Below are 27,575 nucleotides of genomic sequence, written 5' to 3'. Positions count from 1 at the left end.
TGCATAGTAACTAAATTTGGGGAGAAAGTAGATCACGAGAGAAACAGTATGTAGAGTACGTCCTCCTTTGGCTTAAACTAGCTTACATGCAAGATCCAATTGAAATCCTGCTTTTGCTCATATATGTAGATACAGACAACGACAACAGCAACAAAACCCATTTCATTTATAATAAGAAAAGAATATCAGGTTTACTGATTTGGCCTTCCAAGGCCTTCTCTGGTCACTTGATCTTGCATCCCCTCAGAATTCAAAGGTAGCTTGTAAAGAAAATTTTAGTTTATGTGGTAACTATTCACATCTGGAATTCCAGTATACCTTGAATTGAATCTATCTACCAGGACTATTACTTCAGTGCAGGGGGATGGCAGGAGTATAGGCTTCAATCATTAAATGGTCATTCTGTAGCTGTTTTTAAATATGCATTTGCTTCGATTTTCTATGGTTATGATGTTGCCTGACCTTAACCATGTTTATCGATGGTAGATCCCTAACCAGTACACAACACAGTAAGCTTCAGATCTGAAATGTCTGTTTTTTAAAACGACTTAGATACAAAACAGTTACTTTTCACCTTCTCTTCTCGCTCCTCAGGTTGCATGATTATCTATAGTTTTTAAAAGGTAGCACAATTTTCCATATTAAAGTATTCATTTAAAAAGTTGGCTAGTAAGGGCACGAGTGGAAGGGGAAGCCCTTGGTCCTGCCAAGGCTGGACCCCCAGTGAAGGGGATTGTTGGGGGGGAGGGCAGTAATGGGAGGAGGATGGGGAGGGGTTAGAGGGATGTTGGCCTGGAAACCGGGAAAGGGAATAACATTTGAAATGTAAATAAGAAATGCCCAATCTAATAAAGATGGGGACAAAAAGTGGACAATCCAAATAGGCCACTTTCCCATTTAAAGCTCTTTAAAAGTGGGTTTGTCTTTGGATCAGGCTGGTGACTACAAGAGATAGTATGAGGCCTCTCTTCTAACATGGTACTAACAGCACATGGGACAGGATCCAGCCAGTGGAATGGATGTTAGCATGCTACCTGAGCTGTCTTCCTGCCCCTAATAAGTGACTTCTTCAGGAATTAAAAACAATCCAAGTCATTAACCTCCTGTCTTTGTATTTGGATTCTTTGAGTACAGACACATATTTAATTTAAAAACTATCTACCTTAATCTCCATATTGTAGAGTCAAGGGCTTAAAGAAGTGGATCTTCTAAAATGAGCCAGCACCTACAGAGCGTCTGCCCATAGCGGTGACCTCTCCAGTGCTGTCTGCCTAAAAATACCACAGGAAGGTTTTAAACATGTTTGTCGTCACCTTTCTTAAGGGCAGAATTAATTTTAAAACCTGATCTGTTAATATCATCCTCTTGAGCTATGTGGATGCTACCTTTCACACTGAAGAATATAACTGCTGCCTGAATCAGGACAAGCCAGGATATAAACTGGCCATCTACACAAGTAGTACTTCCCACCCAGTGGATGTTAGTACCAAACATTTCCAAGTACACATTTTCTAGAGAAACATCTGTGGTTTGAAAAGATTTGCAATAACCCAGATGGTTTCTTTCAGAATAAATGTGCTTGATAATTTAAAATTAAAGTCTTTCAGTAAAATTGAGTGTTTCCTTTATAGTTTTTTTAAGACAGAAAGTGTGCGCGTGTGTGCGTGTGTGTGTGTGTGCGTGTGCGTGTGTGTGTGTGTGTGTGTGTGTGTGTGTGTGTGTGGGTGTGTGTGTGTGTGTGTGTGTGACCGTACACTCAAGCGCCTGTTTGTATGCATGTGCATGTTTGGTTGGCCTGTCTGTTAGAGTCTTTATCTTTGGTTAAAGAAAAAAAAATTAACAGTGTCACAAATTATTCAGCAATTAAGATGGACTCTTTATGGAAGTAGTAACTGTTACTGAAGTATAGTACACACTGACTGCCCTATTTACACTATGCTTTCTGGGCTTGTCTGGGAGTCGCTGCTCTCAGCTGTCTGACATGTGAAGGTATCGTCACATATCAATAGTGAAAATACTTGTTACAGGTTGCTTTACTAACCAGTCATATACAACTGTATTGCTAGACTTACCCATTTCCAGGAACAGAGGCAGGGAATGGATCCAAGTGTCCCGGCAGGACTGTGAGAAGGTAGATGGAATGACAGGTGTGACATTGGAAATCAGTGCTTTACTGTGGTTATCATCGTCCTTCCTTCCGTGGCCAGTATTGTCTCGCCATCCCTTGACACCCTGAGATAGTCCTCATGAAGCTGCACACGGGATGCCTTCATACAGTGTGTACCCCATATCTCTTCCATGCTTATGATTGTCTTCCTTCCTACGTTTTAAGAGTTTAACAGTATAATTAATTCTTAGTGAATTGTTAGTGATCTGTAAAAAAAAAAAACACACACAAAATAATACACACATACACACACACACACACACACACATGGGTGTGAGCATGCATGCAAGTGCAGACCTAGATCTCCATAGCATCACCGGAAGAGAGTAATTAGTAGTGAAAATATTAGATTCTATATAGAGACTACAATATTTGGCTCTGTGATCACCTCTAAAATTTTACCACTGTACCAGTTTCTCTGAATGTCAAAAGCCCTAGTGAGGATAGTAGGGAGCTGTTGATAAATGGACACATGAAGAATGATCAGATGTTTTTTTCTGTTCTGACTGTTATTAACTCAATTAATTGTTGATGCTGTGGCAAAAGGAATGCCCTAAGGTAATCAGGGCATTGTGTCTATCTTTTCTACATCTGAACTTTGCCAAAAGTCCAGACAGGGATGCTGTCACTGGCAGAGACTCCTAAATGATTAGGTAATATGTACTCATTAAACAGTGTAATGTGTGCAAAATAGAAAAATCCGAAGCATACAAAGAAAACAGCATAAAGCAGAATTAGAAGGGTTGGAACTTGTCGAAGCTCACGAGTCGAACTGTATTCATGTTGCTTATCCTTGGAGTCCCTGGGATACCTAGTGCTCTTCTGTGAAGGGGAGTGCAGCTTTTCTTGGTCCCCATGAATGAGGAGTTTCTGTAATGAACACTTCCACAAGACATCTGACCCCTCTGATATATGTTGCAACCACTGACCATGGAAGGCCATCTGGGTATTGTAGGTGTTTAACCACCCACCTTGAAAAAATGGTATTGAAGCAGAACTGCATAAGGAGAGAGGCTTGGCCCTGAATCTGATGGCTGAGCCATATGGTGCTACATCTGACCTGGAAATGAATTCAGTACATTTCAGACCTGAGTTACAGCTGGCGTGGGGAAATCTAAGAGCAGGTGGTTCCCTTAACAGCTGTACTTACAGTTAGGGACAGCAAGAAAGACAATTTTATGCTTGTTTAAGCCTTCATGTGTTATCTGAAATCTATAGTTGCTCCCTTGCCTTTTTCCATAATTATATTTTAAAAAATCAGAGAAAATGATATTTCTTTCCTTTTAGAGATACTCTGAATCAATAAATTAATCAAGACTTTAAGTTAATAATTAAGAGATGGGTAGATAGAAAGTCCATAGTAAACTAAAGAATACTAAAAACAATCTTTAAATACATTCTAATTCAGGAAATATGCAATCAAAGTCCCACTGGGAGAGACTAATGCTTTTCCCTCTAAACACTGCGTCTATAGTGACTCTGAATGCTGATGTCTATATTTGCTATGCAAATATTAAGACAATCATTTTCATTTGTACAAAATGAAAAGTCACTTTTAGCAAAAATAAATGAAAAAAATGTTTATTTTCAGAAGACTTGTTTGCCAAGTTTTTCTTCATGAAAATGAAGATAACTGCAAAGGAACAGTAACAGAGAAATGTATTTCCTCCTCAGTAAGCCAGGAACCAGACTGTGAAATGGAAAGAAATACAGGCTAATAATTCTAGTTTTATTTTCGGTCCCATGACACCTCTCCCACAGTACCGAGATGTGTTCATTGTGACAGTCTTCCCTACTGAGGCTGTGACTGGGGACAGAGGTGTAGTCTAGACCACTAATGAACTGTGGTAAGAAGCCATCCACTTGGTGCAAGTAGAATGACTTTAATTTACATAAAAGCTCCAGATGCGCCTGGTAGGATGGAGCTGAGCTGCTGGCTTCAGCAAGGAGCAGGCAGTGGAAGAGACGTTTCCGCGCCTTCAGGGTGGTCTTCCCTGGTGTTGGGGGAAAGCCAGAGTTAGAAAGGCTGTGTAGTGATCTGTCCCAGGCCTCAGCATCTGGTGAGTGACTGCTCACGCAGAGTGGATGCAGTCCTCGGCCACCTTAGAAAGATCAGGAGATTTGAGCAGGTTTCCATTTCTCTTGTGCACATCAACCACCTCCCTCCCTCCCTCCCTCCCTCCCTCCCTCCTTTCTCTTCTTCACCTACTTCCCCATGGCTCTTCAAATGCTGACTTCAAACTTTCCTTTCCTGAGAAACATTTTAAAAAGGAAAAACACACCTCACCTACCTTCTGCTCACCAAAAGAAATGTGTTCCTGATGGACACTGATAATGGCTAGAGCAGTTGCACGCCAACTTCCTTTCTCAAGGTTGCCAGTGCAGTGTGGCCTCAGTGCCTCCCAGGGAGGAGGGAGAGGCAGTGATTTTGTTCAGATGTCCAAAGGTGACAGCTTCTTTAATCTCGAGATTACTGTATTGTTGGGTCAGGACTCTGATTCTCACTTTAGTTCCTCTATATTTGATGCCTGCTTCTGCTTACTTCTTAATTTTCAATTCCCTGTCTCTTCTCTATTCTCTAGACTAATCTGTTTATTACTGGGCCTAAGCTTCTGTTTTTAACCCTGAACTTGGTTGTTTGTTTGCTCTTTGTTGTTGTTTTTGTTATTTTAGAGAAAATCTCACAATGTAGCCTTGGCAGGCTTGTAGTTAGTTCACAGAGGCCTTGAATAAGGGTTGTTGTTGTTGTTGTCGTCGTTGTTGTCGTCGTCTTATTGGATTTTTTTTTTATTTACACTTCAAATGTTATTCCCTTCCCCGGTTTCCCGGAAATAAGCCCCCATCCCATCCCCCTCTCCTTCTTCTATAAAGGTGTTCCCCTTTGTTGTTGTAAAAATATAAAAATAAAGATGTAAGTCTTTTATCCCGCTAGGCCCACTCCGAGGTGCCCAGATATCTGCTAGCCCAGCCGCACACTTTCCTACACTCAAACCCTCACATAAAAGAGCACACAACACAGTAATCTTAGATCCAATTGGTAAGATATAATTGCCCACTTAAACATACAAAGCCCAGTACCATCCATCCCTTAGTGACATTGATAACAACCTGTGAATACTCAGAGCACAATCTTAACATCCCCTGCCATGGCTTCTCCCCTCTCTCCATCTCCTCTCTCCCTCCACTCTCTCCTCCTCCTCCTTCAGACTTCTCTCCCGCCCACCTTCCTTCTCCTCCAATGACAGGCCTCCTTCTATCCTGTCCCTGCCCCTCACCTGTACTTTACAAATTCAATGGAGAGGTGGTTCTGGTGAAGTCACCTGAGTTCTGAGTACTAGACTAGGCAGCTGTCCCTGGGGCAGTGGAATTAGCATCAAAACACAGTAACTTCAGGGCAAACCACAACACCCCTTCCCCCAACCACCTCCCTTCTTAACACACCCCTGACATTCCCCTACCCTGGAGGGGTCCAGCCTCAGCAGGACCAAGGGCTTCTCCTTCCATTGGTGCCCAACAAGGCCATCCTCTGCTACATATGCAGCTGGAGCCATGGGTCTATCCATGTAGGGTCTTTTGGTAGTGGTTTAGTCCCTGTAAACTCTTATTGGTTGGCATTGTTGTTCTTATGGGGTTGCAAGCCTCTTTAGCTCTTCCAGTCCTTTCTCTATTCCTCCAATGGAGATCCCGTTTTTTCTCAGTTCAGTGGTTTGCTGCAAGCGTTCACTTCTGTATCCGACATGCTCTGTCTATGCCTCTCAGGAGACAGCTATATCAGGCTCCTGTCAGCATGCACTTCTTAGCTTCATCCATCCTATCTAGTTTTGGTGGCTGTATATATATGGGCTGTATACCCATGTGGGGCAGGCTCTGAATGGCCATTCCTTCAGTCTCTGCTCCAAACTTTGCCCCTCCTATGAATATTTTTGTTCCCCCTTTTAAGAAGGGCTGAAACATCCACACTTTGGTTTTCCTTCTTCTTGAGCTTCATGTGGTCTGTGGATTGTATATTCAAGCTTTGGGGCTAATATCCACGTATCAGTGAATACATACCATGTGTGTTTTTCTGTGATTGGGTTACCTCACTCAGGATGATATTTTCTAGTTCCATCCATTTGCCTATGAATTTCATGAAGTCATTGTTTTTGATAGCTGAGTAGCACTCCATTGTGTAGATGTACCACATTTTCTGTATCCATTCCTCTGTTGAAGGACATCTGGGTTCTTTCCAGCTTCTGGCTATTATAAATAAGGCTGCTATGAGCATAGTGGAGCATGTGTCTTTGTTGTATGTTGGAGCATCTTTTGGGTATATGCCAGGAGAGGTATAGCTGGGTCCTCAGGTAGCACAATGTCCAAGTTTTTGAGGAACCTCCAGACTGATTTCCAGAATAGTTGTACCAGTATGCAATCCCACCAACAATGGAGGAGTGTTCTTCTTTCTCCATATCCTCCCCAGCATCTGTTGTTACCTGAATTTTTGATCTTAGCCATTCTGACTGGTGTGAGGTAGAATCTCAGGGTTGTTTTGATTGGCATTTCCCTGATGACTAAGGATGTTGAACATTTCTTTAGGTGCTTCTCAGCCATTCAATATTCCTCAGCTGAGAATTCTTTGTTTAGCTCTGTACCCCTTTTTTCATAAGGTTATTTGGATCTCTGGAGTCTAACTTCTTGAGTTCTTTGTATATTTTGGATATTAGCCCTCTATCAGATATAGGATTGGTAAAGATCTTTTCCCAATCTGTTGGTTTCCTTTTTGTCCTAACAGCAGTGTCCTTTGCCTTACAGAAGCCACCGAGGCCATCATTAGGCAGCAACAGTGCAATATATGGATATATCTAAACATGATAGGACTGTAGAGGGAAGGAGAAGGGAGAAGACACTTTCCACTAGAATCTGAAGAGGATCTTCATTGAAAGTGAGAATGAGAGAGAGTGAGTGAGAGAAAGACAGAGACCGTGAGAGATGGGGAGTGGGAAGGAGGCTAGGGGAGCCCCTTCAGAGACCAGATTTAATCTCCAGTTCAGAGGCCTTGAGAAGTTTCAGACCAGTCTCAGAACAAATAAGAACTCTGGCCTTTATAGCCTTTAGGAGTGGTAGGAAGTTTCACTTCCCATAATTTAGCTCAGCATATAAGATAGGGACCATGGAAGAACCAGGTCGCAGTTGAGACTGAAATTACAAAGTGAGAGAATGCTATTATACCACAGCACAGACAACTTAATTCTGTCTCAGAGAGAGCTGTAGGGAGACATGGCTATGGAATCATGGCTATACGTTCACTTCTGGGTTGATATCAGATCAAAGATAGAATCTTCTTTCTTTAAATTTGTAAAGTTGGGACAACAAGATAACTCACTGTGTAAGACACATACAGCCAACCTGACAGCCTGAGTTATTGGATCTCCACGACTTATGTGGTAGAAAGTCAGTTAAGCCCTGCAAATGGTCCCTTGTGCTGTGGCCTGAGCATATAATTAACTAATTAAATACATTTGTAAAGTGTTTGGGGGATGTTTTGGCTTTGTTTTTTTGTTTCGGTTTTGGTTTTTGGGTTTTGGGACAGGGCCTCACTGTGTAACTTGGCTGGCAATTTGTAAAGTGCTTATATATTACTTCTTCCCATGCTGATTATGCTGAGAAATGTTATGTTAATGTTAACTAGTGTCCTTATAAGTTGATGGAAGGCAATGAAGTAATGATCACAGAATGGTAGAGAGGAGCGGCTTGAAAGAGGCATCTGCTGGCCTGCATTGGAGGGATATTAGCCTGGGTTCCTATCAGCTCTCACTAATTCAGAATACAGAGATGTCCCACAGCCATTATTTACTGCATAAGCCAGCCCTCTCCTACTTCTCGGGTACATACTCATTCATATTGCTAAATGGGTTTGGTTTTCAAGACGGGTTCTCTATATAGCCGAGGCTATCCTGAAACCAACTGTTTAGACCAGTCTAGCCTGGAACTAAGAGGTCTGCCTGCCTCTGCCACCTGAGTACTAGGATTAAAGGCGTGCACTGGCATGACTGTCTCTGTTACTTTTAAACTGATTAAATTAGCTAATGGGCTTACAAGCAAGGGTTGAGTGCACAGAATTGGCTGTATCACCTCATGGTAGATATGAGAGAAGAAGGTCCTGTCCCAGCTTTAAGAATCGTCCTGTCTATCTAGTTCCAAAATTTTAAGCTCACAGAGTACTTTATAAGTATAACATTCTAGAGCTACTCTAAGGAAATTCTACATAATGTAAGTTTATGCTTATGTTACTCTAAGTACTTCAGTTTGTTGAAGTTGCTGTGGTCCAAGTCCCAGTAGCACATTGCCCTCTGCCTGCTACCGCCCACCTTCATTTCTAACTAGTTGTAGCCCAGGGAGTTAGCACAGAAGGTATGAACTGTTCTCCAATGCAGGTAAGCTAATGAGCGTGCCTGAGGATGAAGGCACTGTGTAAGCGCGCAAGCGCGCGGTGTTGTTACTGCTCCGTGTGCTTGATTATCTCAAATTGTGCGTCCTTTTAAGTAGATTATCTCTTCACCATAGTCTCCATTATATCTACGAAAGCCTTCAAAGACATTTCTAAAACCTTTTCATTTCTCTCTGTAGGTTGTTGTTTCGTAACATTTTATACAAGAAAAGCTGCACTTGAGGCCCAGAATGCACTGCACAATATTAAAACTTTACCTGGGGTGAGTCGGTTTACTTTTGTACCAAAATTACTTTATTGCTTGAAAATGGTCCTTTCAACTAAAGGTTCTAGTTATGGGTTCTTAGTGCCAAAAATGGTTTTGGTCTTTTGAGAAGTACACGCTGGTCTTCTGTTCCCTTCAGTAACCAGGCTAGCTGGCCAGCCCACAAAGAGGGGTTGGCATTAGCACTGATGGGAAGAACGCTCAAATAGCATATCCCCTGGTTAGAAAATCAGAGTGACCCTGCTGGGTACTGCAGCTGCCAAAGAGTGTTGGGTGGGTTAAGCTTAGAGAGGGGGGGAACCCCACAAACAAGTAAAGCAAATGAAAAGGCAAAGCTTCTACTCCCCAGGATCCCCTTTTCAGCTTTCATCCTTAGATTTTCATTTAAAGGACAAAATGCACTCTGTATAGACATAATCTTAAAGCTCCTAATGACTTCTGAACAGTCAGTGGTGGTTAACAAAGTCAGTGTTTTAATGCCAAGCGTGTGCCTTCGTGTTGGTGCAGAGCAGAGCACAGGGAGCGTGCAGTGCTGCTCTCACTCCCTCCCAGTAACAGCTCAGTACCGCTCATTAGAAACGAGCTCATGCTGCATGCAACATTCACCAAGCTTTATCAGAGTTGGGGACATTTTATATATTGCACGATAGTACAAATTTCCCTTTGCTGTTTCCTCTGTATGTTTTCTCCATTTACCTAAATGTCAGTGGTGAGTTAATTTAATAGCATAATGATATGTGTTAGTTATAATAAAGGGCCTGTGGTCAACACTCCAGGTACCGTGGTGTTGTTCAAATGTCTTTAGGTGAGAAGAGAACACAGTGCTCCTGATGTTTCAGGGTATCATTTCAATGTGTGCTTACTTGCTGCACTGTATACACATGGGCACATATAAGTACTTCAGCCTCTGGCCTCCCCAAAAGGTAGAATGTGTGTAATTCTACTGTAGAAAACTTACAACGTCTGTAGCAGAAAGATACTCGGCAAATGATCTTCAAAATATAAGCTGCTTTTGAGGTAGACAGACTTCTGAGACAGGGTCTAATGTGCTTGCTGACCTCTAACTTGTGGATAAGTGCTGGGATTACTTAATGACCAAGAGTAATAAATTAATGAACACAGGTATCCAGCCAACCCACTTTGACTTTTCTCTTTTTCACCTGAGCAAATGAAAGGATAAGAAGCAAGTGTGTAGTGACAGTGTGTAGTGACAAAGCAACGCTTCTGTGAGACTTCTTCCCGGGACCTCCTAAGCCATTCTAAGGAGGATGGCTTTTGCTAAATCTTTCATCATTGACTTAAAAAGTGATAGTAATTAAGCTTCATTCTGCAGTAAGTGAAAATTTCCAATATCATTCTAGAAAGCTGCAGCCAAATACTTATTGCCTTGGACAAAAATAGAAGAAAATTAACTTTTTTCTGTCCAGACTCTAATACAAACTACTTTTGTTTTCCTGCTCATAGAAGTGAATGGTTTATAATGATTAGCACACAAATCCCTTTCTGATGCACTAAGAATTATGTTAGTCATGAGCCGCTCTTTACACATCGTATAGTGCACTTAGATGGCGTGTAGTTTGGTCCGTTGGATCATGTGCCTGAGTAGAAGCTCAGTTCTCATTTGTCTTCCTGTGCAAAGGTGTTTTCAGAATCCTAGACTTTGGTGACAAAGCCAGCTGACCACAGGTTAATATTTTATTGCCCAGATTATGACAACAGAAAATATGAAGCTGATGGTATTTTTCCCATTTCCATGCCAGTAATATTTGCTAAGTATAATTTACTAGAAGCCTGGGTGACTGTGAATGGGGATGAGTGGGGAGGGGTGGGGCTTCTAAACTCGGGTTCTTACATGCAAACAGTCCTGTATGTTTTTCAAGTATTGCATGTTCTTTTCTCCTAAAATTCTGAATGTAAAATTCAGAATAAAGATTTTGGAAACTTGTAATTAAGGTCAATAATTTGGAAGTTGGGGAAGGGACAAGAGAAATGGCTCAGCAGTTAATAACACTGGCTGCTTTTCCCAAAGGACTGGGGTTCGATTCCCAGCACCCACATGGTAGCTTTCCCAGGGGGTCTGATGCTGTTTTCTGGCCTCCTTTGTGAGAACCAAGCACATGCTGCACACACATACATGCAGGCGAAATGCCCAGACACATAAAAGGAAGATTTTTTTTAATTTTAAAATAAATAAGCTGGGAGTTGGAAAACACAGTTGGTGGGATATTGTTCCCATCTCAGCTTCACAGGCTCAGCTGCTTGAAGCAGGTGAAACAAGACTTTGAGAAGACAGACATGACCAGTAAGACTCAGATCTGCACAGTACACACACACACGCTATGCTTGCCGTCCACTGGTGCTCAGTGGGGAAAGTCTCACGTCTGACAAACACCACCTTAACAGCTGCAGGGAAGACCTGAATGTAGTTGCCTTTCTGTTGTCCTCTTCGGCAGACGGGAAGAAACGGGACCAGACAAAAGATTAATGCAGATTCTTGAGGAAAAGTTATTACAGGGTACCTTGCTGTTTGATTACAAGCCTTAGAATTAGTCACCATTTCCATAATTCTAAACCAATACACACCTGTTTTCCCACTGCGACATGAAGGCAAGGCTTAATTTAGCAGGAACCCTGCTGTGCTAAATCTCTCATTAAATACCCTGTGAGTTCAGTAATTTAAAGTTGTAGCAGTACTGTTTAACTGGTTACCTTCATATTATAAAATTAATAAGAAATTAATGATGCACTTTGCCATATGCCTTCATTTTCTTTATGAATAAAGATAAAAGGGACAAAGGAAAGCAAAGGATCCATTGATACTTTGAGTCTTCTCTGGCTGTGACATTTGCATGTGGATAAAGTCTATCACTTGCTGCCTTTTTCCTAAAGTGTCTGAAACTTTCAATTTATATCAAGATCAAATAACATTTTTCAAATAACAATCAAAGAACATTTTTGTGCAGTTCATGGTTTGTATCCTAAGGAATTTTTATTGTTCAGTAGAACTTGACTAATGCTCAGGGTTTCCTTTTGGTCTCCTGCACCGTTATTTCGTCTTAAAGAAACAAAGAACCCGAATATTGGTGTAGGAGAGACAGCCACCCAAGGAGCGTCTGTCTGTCTGTCTGTCTGTCTGTCTGTCTGTCTAGACATTGGATGCGTATGCTCATCAACCGTATTTGATGCACCCTCCTTTTCATTAAGTAGGATGTGACTGAGGTGAAGAATTGGGGACTTGGAGTCCCGAGTAAGTAGTATGCTTATAGTCTGAAGGAGAATCTTGTACCCCAGTGTGCACAGGCTAGCTCACCTAATGAGCCATTGCATTTCCTGAAGCAGTATTTTATTGACTTTTGTATTCCTATGCCATTTATGTTCTTAGAAAAACTGGTTGCCTCTGATCCAAAGGTGTAACACACTAGCTTTACAGAATGCCTCCTTTCAGGATAAGAAGATAATATATCCCAAATGCAGAGTTCTAGTCTCCCATGTGCTTTAGGTTCAATCCCCAGTACCACACACAGAGACGATATATAATAATTTAAAACAAAAGACAGTGTCCCAAGGAAAGCAGGGGGGTAGGTATATAGAAAGGTTTGGAGGTAGGAATAGGAAGGGAGAGAGAGATTGTAACTAAATTACAATCTCAAAAATAAACAACAAAAAATATAGTGTGCTTTTTTTCTCTGTTAAGGCAAACACTAGTGCATCCCAAGCTGGTCCCAAATGTGTCTTTGCCTCCCCACAGCTTGGTCTACAAGTGCATGCGCCTCTCTCACCTTCCAGACAGCTACAGCTAGCAAGCAGGACTGCATTATCAAGGAGCAGCAACGTCTGCCGTTGTGTATTCCAGAGAGGGTGTTCTTAGGACGCCAACCAGATTATATAGTTTTGTTTTCACTTCTAGTTTATTTAGTTCAATTAAAAACAAAAGTTAAATCTGTGGTTCAGAAAAACTTCTAAGATTTTTTTTCAGTGATCAGATGCTAAGGCCAGATATCCTCATGCAGGTGACAGCACTGTGCCATGGGCCACTTTTCTCAGGGTCTTAACACATACTGTCTTTGTCAGGTAGACTATCTCAGTACAGCATTCTTGTAATAAATTAGTTTAATTAAGGATGTAACACCTGAGAACACAACTGTAAGAAAGCTTTTAAACTGTAACAGCAACGAGGAATCTGAAATCTAAGTGTCTTGTAGAATATTAATTGCAAATTTCTTTTGGACGTTTTTTATGAATATGCCTTATCCTTTCCTTTTTAGAATTGCTACAGGTTTTCTTAAATGCTTATATTAAGGAGCTGCTGCCTAAGAGAGCGTTTGTTTAATGAACTCATTTTAGTGAGTACACACTGGGAGGTGTTTTATAGCGCCATTTACAATGTGAGCAAGAACACACAGATTTGAGTGATACAAACAATCCCGATACAGTAGGGAGAGGCTGGAAACAAGATGGCCTCCTGTGACAGTTATGTCCACTCATGTGATGCAGATGGGCCCTTTCCCGACTGCCCTGCAGTAATAATTTACCCGTGTGGGTAGGCACCTTCCTCCTAGGTAGAATTTGACTAAGCTATTGATAGAATTGTTTTCATGTCCTTAACAGTGGAATACTAGGGTTTAGTATTTTCTGCAGAAAAACTGGACTCTCTCTGGGACCAAATTCAATTTGCCCATTGTAATGTATTTTGAGTCTCTCATTTTCTTTGAAGCACTTCTACTAATTATTAATGGGTATTTAATAATGCCTTTGTTTTCAGAGCCATGGTTCTAATTTTACCTTTCTCATCATCATTATTTCTGTCATGAAATCTCTCAATTCTTTTATTTTTATAACATGGAATTACACACACACACACACACCCCCAAATAAATCATACTATTTGAGTTAATGTCTAACTAGACTAACTTGAGTAAATTTCTTCTTATGTATCCTTTATTTAAGTCTATGAAAAGAATAGCCAAAACATCTGCATAAGTAGGTTTGCATCTCCAAAGTTCTGTATCATGAATAATATAAAATATGCATTCATTCATTCATTCAACAGATAGTATATTTAAATTGCTCTCCAGGTACTATTCTGGATTCTAGGGAATACCGAATCATACCATTGCCCTTCTGAACTGAGTAACTAAGAAAAAAATGATTGCACTGTGTTTATACTAAGTACATTTTCAGTAAGTAGCTATACGAAATTTAATTTACAAATAATAGGCTAATCTTATTTATTCCAGTATTTCCAAGGTAGTCAAATATTATAAATGTTCTAATACAAGATAAATATAGATTTATGTTAGTGCAAATATCTATATATGTATATATATTATGAATGGTAATCTGGCTTATTCAACATATACAAATCTGCATATTCGTGTTAATGTTATACAGCTATAAAGAAATGAGTCTGATAAATGCATGGGATATAAAATGGAAAGTCCTACTCTCTTATTTTGCCAGCCAACTTATCCTTAATTGCTTCATTGTAGTCCCCTGTCTTAGGCTTCATCATTGTCTCCGATCCTCGGTGCAGTAACAATTCTTACAGTTTACTGAGAGCCTAGGCTGATGCACCATACATTGTAAGAGAATTTTAAGAGCTGCTACTAAGTACTCATTGATCCCTACCTTCCACCTCAACAGAAGACTTAGACATAAGTGGCATGTTGCCTGTGAAGTTCCTGGTATCTGGAAAGAGATATACCGTACAGTTCATTGTTTCTACTCGGTAGCTTCTGTAGCATGCACTCTTGTAGGCAGCCACCCAGCATAGAACTTTCTATGGGATGCATAAACCAGAGTTGTTTGCTTGCCTTCTGTAGTTTTACCTTTGCAAAGTTTAACTAGAACTAAAATACTTGACTTCATAGGACTGCCCAGAAAAGCCCAGCCTTGGCTGTTACTGTTGTTTTGATATAATGCTTAGAAACACAAGCTAACTAAAAAGCGAGGTCTTTGGTAACGAAATCTTCTAAGGAGTGGCCTCACAGGAGTTCCCTAGATGCAAAAGTTCCTCTTGACCCTAGGAGCCACAGGTGAGATAAGAGGGCCCAAGTGTAGAGCCACCCCTAAATGGGAATCAATCAGGTATACCATATGGCTCCCAGCTCATGGCTTTAGAGGGAAAAAAGTTAGAGGATAGAAAGAATCCTTAGCCCAGTTGTTACCAGTCTGTAGTCCCTGATAGATCTCAGAGACCTGGGATTTTTTTTTTTTTTTTTTTTTACTCAGCATCATCCTTTATTCCACATATTCGCCACTCCAGCCAAGCAAACGTTCCAATGATATCTCAAATAAATAGTGTCATTCACACTCTGGTGCTCTGCACATGGTCCTCTGCATTCAAGAACTCCCCCACCTAGCAAACCTGGTAATTCATTATACATTATCCAAACAGAGCATCTCTGAGAAGCCATGCCTAGTTCTCCCATACAGCAAAGGACCTGGGATTTTAACAAAGACCGTGGAGGCTGGAGCCATGTCTCTGTAGGAGACATGTCCTGAGGACAGTGTTCTATCCTCAGCATCTACAAGATGGTTCACAACTGTCCCTAGCTCCATCTGCAGGGGATCCAGTGCCTTCTCACCTCTGTGAGCACCAGATGCTCATAAAGTACACACAGATATGCACACAGGCAAAACATTCATACATGTAATAAAATAAATAAATCAATAAATGTAATGGCCATGGCAGAAATGCTCATTCCACCCAGTATAAAGTCTTGGATCCTACCTGAGCAACAGGGTGTTGCCTATTTTGTGTGGCTCTGAGTAAATGTAATGAAAAACATGTACTTTTCACACAAGGAGATGTACAGGACAAGGTTAATTGAGAGTTCCTTAGTGACAAAAGTTGAAAATGCCAGCACAGGATAAAAATAGAGATTCAGCTACGCCACCGTAAAGACAGACAGACAGACAGACAGACAGACAGACAAGCAAATTCTCTACAATGTATTTCTGTTTTATTTTGCAAATGTCATCTCAGTAGCCTGCCTAAGTAATGGGTTCTTGAGGCTTTATGAGAGACTTGTGTAAATGCCCTAGCACTGGTTCCTGACAAGCTTTTCCAAATTGCTCCTTGTTATTGAAAAGTACTACGATTTCATTATGCTTTGTGACTGATGGGGAGAATGGTGCACTGGCAAAATAAAGTAACAGATTGGAGACATCACCATTTGTCTACAATTACTCAAGAGTAAACTTGGAATGCTAAATTCACTTTTAAGACCTTAGATCCCAAAAGGTTGCTAAAACTTTAAAAGAAAATCAGAGATGAAAGCATTTATGAATTTGATTAAAGGTTTTCACAGAACTGCAAAGAAAGAGACACTATGGACTTTCAGGGTCAAATGCAGGAATTTTGAAATAAAGCCAGCTAATTGTCCAAATTCTGTCGCTATATTGTGTGAGTTTCGTAGGAATCCGCTGACAGTGGCAGAACATTGACCCTTCAGTGGTGAGATACTTAGGTCCACTGACACAGGCTGGACAGTGCATAGCCTCAAACTTGAGGGTCCCAAAATAAAAGTATAGCATGGGTAAGTGTGGGGAATGTTCTCTTGAGAACACCAGAGTTCTTTCTCATCTACCAAGAAGTAGAGACTGGAAGAGCCTGATATCAGAATCAAAAGAAAACTTAGAACCACACTGCCCAGCTAGGTCTGCTTAGTGCAGAAGAGGCTGGAGGTCAGGGTGAATGGCCCCCACTCCAGTGGATAGGGTACACACTTGAAGCCCAAGCTGCACATCTGTTACAAATGTGAGGGGCCCAGCCCCTGCATGCTCTTTGGTTGATGGTTTAGTCTCTGTGAGCCCCATGGGCCCAGATTAGTTGACTGTAGGTCTTCTTGTGGTCTTCTTACCCCTCTAGATCACTATGCCCCACTCTTCTACAAGACTCTCCAAGCTCCACCCAATCCTGTCAGTGAGTCTCTCTGTATTTGTTTCCATCCACCACTGAATAAAACCCTCCTAGGAGACAGCCATACTAGGAAACCTGTCTGCAGGCATAGCAGAGTATCAGTAATAGTGTCAGGACTTGGCTTTATGACAGGATTGAGCTCATGCTGGCCCAGTCATGTGTTGACCATTTCCTTAGTCTGCTCCATCTTTATCTCTAGATAAAGTCTATCTAGTCTGTAGATAGGACAGACTTTGAGCTGTAGGTTTTGTGGGTGGGTTTATGTACCCCTCCTTCCACTGGAAGCCCTGCCTGGCCACAGGAGGTAGCCACTTCAGTTTCTGTATTTCCCACTGGCTGGTAGGAATCTCAGCTAGGCTCAACCCCATAGACTCCTCATAGCCTCTGCCATCCCAGATCTCCAGCTAGTCCCAGAGACGCCCCCCACCAGTTTCCATCTCACTCCCAGCCCTCTCTTATCCTCCCTTCCTCCCACACCTAATTGCCATCCCTTTACTCCTCTTGACCCTGTCTCCCATCCAGTTCCCTCTCTCCATCCACCGATGATGACTGTTTTGTTTCCCTTCTGAAAGATTCACACATCCTCCGTTAGGCCCTCCTTATTACCCAGTTTCTCTGAGTCTGGAATGTAGCATGGTTATTCTGCCCTTTATAGCTAATGTTCAATTCTGAGTGAATACAAACCATACATGTCTTTCTGGGTCTGGGTCACCTCACACAGGATGACATTCTCAAGTTCCATCCATTTTCCTACAGATTTCATGATATCTTTGTTTATTCACTTTACATCCTAATCATTTCCCCCATCACCTCATGCTTCCCTTTCTCCTCTGAGAGACTAGAAGCTCGCCTGGGTATCCCCCCACCTTGGCACATCAAGTCTCTGCAGAGCTAGGCACTTCTCCCATGGAGGCCAGACAAGGCAGCCCAGTTAAGAGAACAGATTCCACAGACAGGCAACAGCTTTAGTATCACCTCAACTCCAGTTATTCGGAATGCACATGAAGAGCAACCTGCACGTCTGCTACATGTGTGTGCTGGGGTGGGGGCAGGAGGCGCTAGGCCCAGGTTGTATATGCTCTTTGGTTGGTGGTTCAGTCTCTGTGAGCCCAAGGTCAGGTTTTCACTCTGTTGGTCTTCCTGTGGAGTTCCTATCTGGGCCCTCAGTCCTTCCCCCAACTCCTCCGTAAGAGTCCCCAAGCTCCATCCAATGTTTGCCTGTGGATCTCTGCACCTATCTGAGTCAGCTGCTGGGTAGAGCCTATCAGACAACAGTCATGCTAGGCCCCCATAGCTCTACAAACATAATAGAATATTGGCAGTAGTGTCAGGGTTGGTTGGTGCTTGCCCATGGATCAGGTCTCTAGCTGGACTGGTTATTGCTTGGTTATTCTCTGATCCATTCCCTGCCCCTGCATTTCTTGTAGTCAGGATAAATTTTGAGGCAAAAGTTTAGTGGTTGGGTTAGCATTCCTATCACCTCACTGATGTTCCTTCCTGGCTACAGGAGGTGGCCTCTTCAGGTTCCAGCTGAGACTGCTGTAAGTCTCAGCTAAGGACACCCCAATTAATTCTTGGGAGCCTCTCTTATCCCCACCTCTACCAGCTGCAGATCTCCATTCATTCTTATGGCCATTTGGCCATCTTCTCTGTCTCTTCCCCACACCTGATCCTAACCTCTCCCCCTGCTATTCCTTTCCCACCCATTTTCCTCCCTTAGTCTACCTCCTCCTGAGTGAGATTCAAGCATCCTCGCTTGGGCCTTTGTTCTTGTTTAGCTTCTTTGGTCTGTGGAGTGTAGCATGGGCATCCTATTTTTCATGGCTAATATCTACTTATAAGTAAGTACATACCATGCATGTCCTTTGGGGTCTGGGTTACTCAGGAAGATATTCCCAAGTTCCATCCATTTGCCTACAGAGTTCATACTGTCTTTGTTTTTAATAACTGAATAATATTCCATTGTGTAGACGTACCACAGTTTCTTTATCCATTCTTCAGTTTAGGGATATCTACATTGTTTTCCAGTTTTTGGCTATTATGAATAAAGCTTTTGTGAACATAGTTGAGCAAGTGTCCCTGTGATATACTGGACCTACATGCCTCAAACTCAAGTCATCCACATTCTTTTTTTTTTTTTTTTCCTTTTTTTTTTTTCTGAGCTGAGGACCAAACCCAGGGCCTTGCGCTTACTAGGCAAGCGCTCTACCACTGAGCTAAATCCCCAACCCAGTCATCCACATTCTTAAAAGAAACATTACTAAAGCTTAAACCACATATCAAGCCCCACACATTAATAGTGGGAGACTTCAGTACACCACTCTCACCAATCGACAGGTCATCTAGACAGAAATTAAGCAGAGATAATGATATTAACTGATGTTATGAATCAAATGGGCCTAACGGATATCTACAGAAAACAAAATAATATACCTTATTCTCAGCACCTCAGAGAACCTTCTCCAAAATTGACCATATAGTTGGTCACAAAGCAAGCCTCAACAGATACAAGAAGATTGAAAATAATGCCTTGAATCTTATCAGACCACCATGAGTTAAAGCCGGATTCAACAACAGAAACAACAGAAAGCCTACACACTGATGGAAACCGAACAACTCTATTCAATGATCATTGGATCAGGGGAGAAATAAAGAAAGAAATGAAAAACTTGCTAGAATTCAAGGAAAATAAAAGTTCTACATACACAAACCTACTGGACACAATGAAAGCAGTGCTAAGAGGAACATTCATAACACTAAGTGCCTTCATAAAAAAAATTAGAGAGGTCTCATACTAGCAACCTAACAGCACACCTGAGAGCTCTAGAGGAAAAAAAAATCAAAAAAAAGCAAACACACCCAAGAGGAGTAGATGGCAGAAAATGATCAAACTCAGGCCTGAAATCAATCAGTTAGAAACAAAGAGAACAATGCAAAAAAAATTAACAAAACTAAGAGCTGGTTCATCGAGAAATCAACAAGATAGACAAACCCTTAACCAAACTAACTAAAAGGCAGAGAAACAGTACCCAAATTAACAAAATCAGAAGTGAAAAGGGAGATATAACAACATACACTGAGGAAATTAAAAGAATTTCCTGGTTTTGATAACATGAAAATCAGAGAGAGAGAGCCGGGGTGGGGGGGGAGGGAGAGAGAGAGAGAATGAATGAATGAATGAATGAATGAATGAATGAATGAATGAATATGAGAATGAGAACGAATCCGGTTTGAATTACCCAACAGGTAACTGAGTTTACAAGTAGTCAGATTCAAAGCCACGAGTCTGGATTATGAAATCGGTGAAGGCTTTCTACTGTCTTCTGGCATGACAGGCCCCCTTCTGCCAGCAGAACCTGCCCAGATCCTAGGAGTTCCTTCTGAGGACTGCTCAGGCCTATCCTGCTGCAGCCTGCAGGGCAGTGTGCTGAGCTTCAGTGGAGTCAGGACAGCTATGCAGGTTCCAGCTGTGCAGGACGGCACCAGTGGTTGGGACCATGAGGTCATACCAACATCTCACATGTGCTCACACCATGGGCTGATTCTGCTACAGCATATGTACTCAGTTCTGCCCCAGACGTGAGAGCATACAAAACACTGTAGGCAAAGTAAGAAGTTTTCTAAAACTCAAATATAAGGCTGCTATCGTACGGTTCTCAAAGAAGACTATGGATATTGAAGAATTATCCTAAGAGGAATAGCTTTATGTCGCTGACGTAAAAATGAGAAAACAACTCCAAATATCAGCTTATCCACCATCATCACACTCTGCTGCACTACACACATGTAGAGGAATTCTGAGAGCAGCCGGCTTTACCCTGTGGTTTCATTGATGAGGAAGCTGGGTTGGTTCAGTGAGGCCTTCATAACCATGTCAGAAGCTACTGCAGCTCCACTGCCCATGCCAGGAAGGGATGTGCTCCAGCACAGGCGAGGGCTCTGAGAAGCAGATCCAGGCTGCAGATTCCTTAGACACAGTGTAATGAGACTAATCACAGCCCTCCCCCAGCCAGAGAAACCCAATGACTGCTACACTGGGGCCCCGGCAGTCAGTCTGCAGAAGTACTCGTGTCTGCCCTCCCTGTTCCCACGCTGCTGCCTGTTCTCTCTTGTCCCACGGGACTGTTCTCTTTCATCGAAGGAGACTTAGAATGAAGAGGTAGGTTAATCTTTCTGTTGACTGAGGTCTCTTGTTTTATATGAATTTAAAGGAGCATTCATGCTTAGGAGCAGAATAATTTTGCCACCACTTTAGGCCCACAGTTTCTGTGTCACTGTTCTACATCAGGGACAGGAGGTGCAGAGTGACAGGTAATCAGGACATAACCAACATAACTACAGTTCCACATGATTCACCACCCTGCTCTGTCCTCCATGGGCACTGCACACATGTAGTATGTAGATGGATGTGCATGTAGAACACCAATACATATAAAATAAAAGTGAAGCTTAAAAAAACAAAAGGACTTATAAGTAATAGTGTTTGTTTTTACTCTTATTTGCCTACCTACCTACACACCTATATCTGATAACATAAATAATAGAATACTGATGATTTATTTTCGGTTTCTGGGTGCCTTTTCAGCCAGAAGTCTGTTACGATTAAGAGCTAAAGTGATTATACCTAATAAATAGTTTCAAATTACAAAATCATTGAATGACCTTGTCCAGCTAGATGCAAGTAAAAAGTATACTTATCCATGACAGATAGGCTTATTACCCCCAATTTATACCTGAAACCATAAGGTAGCAAACCCTGTTTACAGCTCTTTCTCGCAAACACACTGTGAAGTGCACAGAGTACAGCAGTGGCGTGTCAGACAACGGGGCAGTTCACATTCAGGGAAGAGCTGAGCACCATTTCAGCACGAAGCTCAGGATGGCATGGTACTTAAACTTATAACTTACTTCTGGAAATTCCCATTTAATGTTTCAGGACTGTATTTGACAATGGAAAGCAAAACCTCAGACTAATGCTTACTATATAACCTAGAAAGCAACTGTCACTTCATGAAGTTTAGCTCCTCCTGTCTTTCTAATTCATTGCCAGGATCTGACTTAGGAACTATATCTGTAAGCTGTCATATAAGTAGGTACATAAACTCTTGCCTGCATAGAAGGTAACCATAACCACAGCTCCTCAAAAAAGTCCTCACAAGTACCACTGTGAATCGCTTGCTTAGGAGTCTGTTATAAAGTGTCTTAAGTCATTTCTGAGTCACAGTTGTCCAAATGTAAAACCTTCCTAGGTCGTTAGCCAAAATTAAGTACCAGTGCAGAAAATAAAAGTCAACATCTCAGCAAATCCCGTAGCTAACTCAAGCAGGTTTCTTATTCCGATAGTTCCTTATGTGGGTCAGCAGAGGAGTGGAAGACCTGGAGTAAAGGAAGCGGCTAAACCTAAGGACAGCCGCACTCTGTAGGAGCTTCTGTTAGCCAGCCTCATACATTATAGATGAGGGACCTGACACTCGGAAGGTCAGCTGACAGTGTGCTAAATATAGCCACCAGGTGTTGGTGGAGAAAGGACAACAAATCATGTCATGTCCTGACCATCTCCCTATAAAATTATGCCTAACACAGTATTTTAAAGAATCAGAAGTTCAGAGTCCAAATTGCCAGTATTGGGTTTTTCCCCTCCTGCATAGGAGGTTGTTGGTGTTTTGTTTCTTCATTTTTATTTCTGAGAAAAACCTAAAGTGATAATAATCATCTTTCTGGCCATTAATCTAAAATGATCATGAAGCAGACGAGTTTAAAACAAATGAAAGAGGAAAGTGAAAGCAACCCATAATGTTCAAGTCTATTTGTAACTAGACTGTTTGCTAGGGCAGTGGTTCCCAATTTCATCTGTAAGGTAAGACTTTGGGACTCTCGGAAAGGTTTGAATTTACATATGCCAAAGCCGTACCCATGGGTAGAATAAATAAGAATCTTTCTTGGTGGGAGCCTAGCATCCATATTTTTAAAGCTTCCCAACAGGTCTGGTGTTAGGTAAGTTTCAGAACTGCTAGTTCAAGAAGTAGACAGCATCAGATCCCAGGACTGGGCACTGATGAACAAACACAGAATTGACTTTTTCTGTAACTGGGGTTTGAAGGCAGAAGCCCTGGCCCTGGCAAGCCCAATGATCTATGCTGAGCCAACCGTAGCAGTTAAAGAAAGGAATGGTATTAATGGTAAGAAGCAGACAATGGAGACTTAATCAGAATTCACTGGGAAGAGAAACTGGAAAAGGCTCCAGTGACCCCAGCCTCATCTTCACATACTGCCATTGGCTTTGAGTTTAAATAGAGAGCTGTGGCAGAGGGTTAGAGAAATACAGAATTAGACTGTCTCGGCCGCTCTCAGCTCTGATAATAATAATCTTTCTGGCCATTAATCTAAAATGATCATGAAGCAGACGAGTTTAAAACAAATGAAAGAGGAAACTGAAAGCAACCCATAATGTTCAAGTCTCAGCTCTGGCTCTGTACGGTGGTCCAACCGGTCCTTATTACTTGAAGGGACAAGTTGTTCTCAGATGATTACTCATGCTTAAGGTGCAGCTCTGCCATGGTGAGTAATTGTCTCATAGGGATTGTCCTGTGAGAGCCTGCTGTTCCTGAGTCCATGCGGACTGCAGGCAGGGTACGTACACTCACAGGAAGAAGACTTACTCTTACCTTGTGACTTTAGCTTTGAAGAAGAATGAGGTCAGTTGGATGCTGTAGTTTTTAAATCTATGTACCCTGACAGGTTAACGGGTATATTAGTTACCTCCTTGTTGTGACCAAATTCTTAACAAAAGCAGTTTGAGGGAGGACAGGTTTATTTGGACTCACAGTTCAAGAATACAGTCCACTGTGGCAGCAAGAGTATGAGGCAGCTGGTCACTCTGCATCCACATCCAGAACAGGGAGAGGAGAGTGCTGGTGCTCAATTCACTGTCTCCTGAGTGCAGAATCTTACTCTGTGCATGGTACCTTCAACACTTAGTGTGGACCTTCCCACCACAAACCCGGCTGAGCAGCTCCCCACAGACTTTCCTAGTTGTTTGGTTTCTCGGTGACTTTAGGTCCTGTCAGTTTGACAATGGTGACTACTATAGCATGCGCAGATTCATGTAAAGGTAAGCAGATGCTCACAAAGGAGATGTAAACACAGAGACACTATGACTTCATCCGACTTTTAGTGAGTGTCACTAGTACTGTATTCCTGGGTCTCTCTCATAGAAAACATGAGGCAAGTCTGAAATACATAAAGGTGTACCTTTTGTGATTGCTAAATTCTATACATCTTCGTCTGACAACTAATAAGAAGCAAAATCTGCTCTGGCACAAAAGACTCCTTCTGCTGACTTTCCCCCCAGATGCTCAACAAGAACGTAAGGTAACCCAACACCTAGAAAAGGAAGTAAATAGGTATATAAGGGAGACTTGTGCTTCCTAGGAACTTTTTCCTGTGTAGCTATTTTCTCCTTCCATTGGTATTTTGAATCTGCTGGAAAAATCTTTGAATGGAACTACATGGAGTTAATATATCCAAGACTATATGGAAATTAATGGAACTGGTGCTATTTCAAGCAGTTTTTCTTTGTTTTATTCCTGGCCAGAATAAACTAATCCTAAGGCATGAAGAACAATTTTCTACCTACAATGAGTTAATCAGTAATACTTAGCAACCCATTTCTACTGTATAGAAGCCATAAGAATGTAAGAGTTCTGTCTGCTTCATCATTAATGAATTTGAAATTACTTGCTAGGAAAGCAAATTATATATTATTCTGTTTTCCTTGATAGCTACAGCTTAAGAGACTTTTGCTGAGAAAAAATATTTATCCATCACATGAATGCTGGGGTAAACTAGTACTGCATGATAAGGCATGCTGTGTACACACTCACCTCTCTACAGTTTAGAAGAGTTTATAAGAATGTCCTCTGTTCTGAACAGGTGTAAGATTTCTTCTTGAGTTAGTTTTTGAGCTCTGGTCTTATTTTCTTATAGATCAGGAAGATTTTTTGTTTGTTTGTTTTGTTTTATTTTACAATATGTGGTTATTGTGAGTCCTTGTAATCCAATAGACATCCTTACTGCAGTCTGTTAGTACATTTGTGTGCTACGTATAAGACTGAGACTTATCATTTGTTTACATTAATAGCTGTGCTTATCAGTCCAGTATCAAAGAGTGAGCTTCAGTCAGTTGACCAAATATAAAGCAGATCATGGCTAAGGATATCCATGTAGAAAAGGAAGCAAATTAGAGGTAATACATACCCACGAGGAAAGCCATCTCAAGGACTAACACCAGCCAGGTAGGGTGTTAGGGGTGCTAGACCTCCACAGAAAATGACACTCAGAAAGGGGTAAGTGGGGTGGAAAGGAAAAACCAAGCTTCCCTCAAAGCAAAAGATGCATACATTTTATTTTTCCCATCACAGTCAAATGACTAACTCGAGGTAGAAATCCTGTCAGCTGAGCCTGTAAATATACTTATCCACATACTCTTCTGCTCATTTTGGTACTTTAGTGTCTGATTGAGGCTGCACAGTAGATTGGGAATGGCAGCTTTTCTGGTGTATTTGTGAAGATTTAAATTCTTTCTGCTTTTTCATCAGTGCCTATGCCTCTGAAGTCAGAGGAGTTCAATCTCCCCAACCCTTAGTCTTGGGAAAAAACATCTGATGTCAGTAGCTTACATAGAAGTAAAATCACATGGTCACAATCAGCATCTCAGCTCACTAGTAAAATTAAGTCTGGACTGTGAGCCCACTTGACTAATCTTGCTGCTTGGGAAGGAAGACCATGACAGAGTTCAAGAAGCTCTCATCTTTTTGGGAGTCTTTGGTGGCGCCACTCACGTGGCCCTGATGACTGGGAGGATTGCACTGATTTTAAGAACATGTCTGCGTTATTATTTCACATAACTGGCTTCAGAGGGATAAGCTCATTCTTAGATGTGAGAGGAAGATGAGAGAGCATGTTGGGTCCTCAGCTGGACTCCAATGAGAGGCAACTCTGTCAAAGTAAAGTCCCGAGGGTCTTAACTCCAGAAATAGCAGCCTATAGTCTCATACAATCATCTTCTTCCTCTCGTGGATGCACTCTTTGAATAGAAGGCAATGCACCATTGAATGAGGAAAGCTTGGATGGAATTTACCAGTGCCCTAGAATTGTACATTACCCTGGGCATGCTCACAGTAGTGTGCAAGCACTGATACGTACATCCTATAGCAGAATATGCAAGAAAATCAGATGACCGTTGGGTCTGAAAGGTTAAAAAGCCCTCTTCTGCATTCTTCAGCTTCCAGAACATTCCTGCCCACATACTGTGTTGCATCTATACACTGTACACCAGCACTCCCAAACTCATAACCATGGAAGAGTAAGTGTCGAAGCATTTTGTTGCAGTCTACTGATCTAAATGCTCTAATTCACCAACTAGACCATACTCTTCTCTGTTAGCATTTCAGTACTTCCCATGCTGAGGTCCAAATACCTTGTGGAGAAAAAAGCATTGTCAGAGCCTGAGTCTCACACCATAGAGAGTAACCCATGAACTTTCAAGAGTAGCTTTTGGTCATAGACATTCTCTCAGTAAATAAATCATGTAGATGGATGGACGGACTGCCTGACATGAAACCCCAAGTGTCCTTCATGAGCTGGTGAGGCAAGAGTGAGAGGCAGGAAGGTGATCTCAAGTCTGACCTCTCCCACTGCAGAGGATGGAAGGCTATTGTACAGGACAGAAGCACACAGTGAGACCTGAGCATGTCCAGAGTCACAAGTTTATTCTAATCTTTCAGTGAGAGAAGTAAAATTGAAACTATAGAGTGTGTTATAGCTTACTACACTTTTATTTGTATCATGTATTTGTATTATGTTCTTAAAGTCAATGCATAGACTTTTCTGATGTGATATTTGCTTCAAACCTGGGTTTACTAACAAAGCTTAAAGGTGTCGAGAGATTTTATTATAAATTTTTGTAATTGGCAAAGCCTGTATGGTCAAACCTAGACCTTATAATTCTGATTATGTGACCAAACATCCCAAGCCTCAACTAAGTGCCCCATGTGTAGGCGTATAAGAAATTAGGAAAGTAGATTTCTTTTACAGGTAAGTGCTGTCCCTCTGTCCTTTCTACGTTTGCTTTTGCCATTTAAGTCTTAGTTACATGCTATGTATTTGAAAGCTTAATCTTTGAACATACTGTTTAGAAAGCTGAGCTTAAATTCAGAGCATGTCCTGAATCAGAGTAGAAGGTAGAAATCAAAATGAGACAGTTAAATGAAACTCATAAAGAATTTGCAGCACTAGAAAGAAGATCTTCATTTGGAAAAGTTTCAACCAAAACTACAGAAAGAGGAGAGACGGTAAATACAGCTTCTAGCACAGAAGCATATGTCCTGCTCATGCATTTAGTAGATTTGCATTTTAATCATGGGCTACAGGAAATTGTCCATGAAGCATTTTTTTTCTCAATTTGTTGTCCCCTTTTATTAGAATTTATTTTGGCCAGGTGTATGTGAGAGGGGGTAGGGAAGAAGAGAAGACACACAGCAAAAGAATATGAATCATTTTGTATCAAAAAATTTAGAAAGAAAAATTTCTTTGGTTAATTGCTTTTATTCAGTTAGTAGGAATCCCAAAATGTATAAAGGCAGTTAAATAAATAAATGGAAAGATAATGTTGACTAAGGTATGGAATTAACTTGTCTATTGTAAATTAATCAAATCATGTACTTTTTTAATGAGAAGTTACAATTTGCAATAAGGTACATATATTAGATATTAATTAACATGGCATAAATTTTAG

At 41.4% G+C, this 27,575-nt stretch overlaps 1 protein-coding gene across 22 annotated transcripts in view; it reads left to right on the top strand.

Annotated features, from left to right (window-relative positions):
- Celf2 (CUGBP Elav-like family member 2) overlaps window positions 1-27,575 on the top strand; it is an 821,906-nt gene that overhangs the window by 702,566 nt on the left and 91,765 nt on the right. For 21 of the 22 annotated variants that reach the window (XM_032884458.1, XM_032884469.1, XM_032884468.1 and 18 more), the window contains one exon: window positions 8,771-8,853. In XM_032884458.1, the coding sequence (XP_032740349.1) occupies window positions 8,771-8,853 (83 nt within the window). Of the gene's footprint in view, window positions 1-6,927; window positions 7,086-8,770; window positions 8,854-27,575 lie in introns of those variants that run through there. The other variant, XM_032884477.1, reaches the window with a different exon arrangement.

Source organism: Rattus rattus, chromosome 14, assembly GCF_011064425.1.
Source record: "Rattus rattus isolate New Zealand chromosome 14, Rrattus_CSIRO_v1, whole genome shotgun sequence".
Lineage (NCBI taxonomy): Eukaryota > Metazoa > Chordata > Mammalia > Rodentia > Muridae > Rattus > Rattus rattus.
Note: the sequence above shows the minus strand (reverse complement) of the source record. Positions and strands in the feature narration are given on the sequence as shown.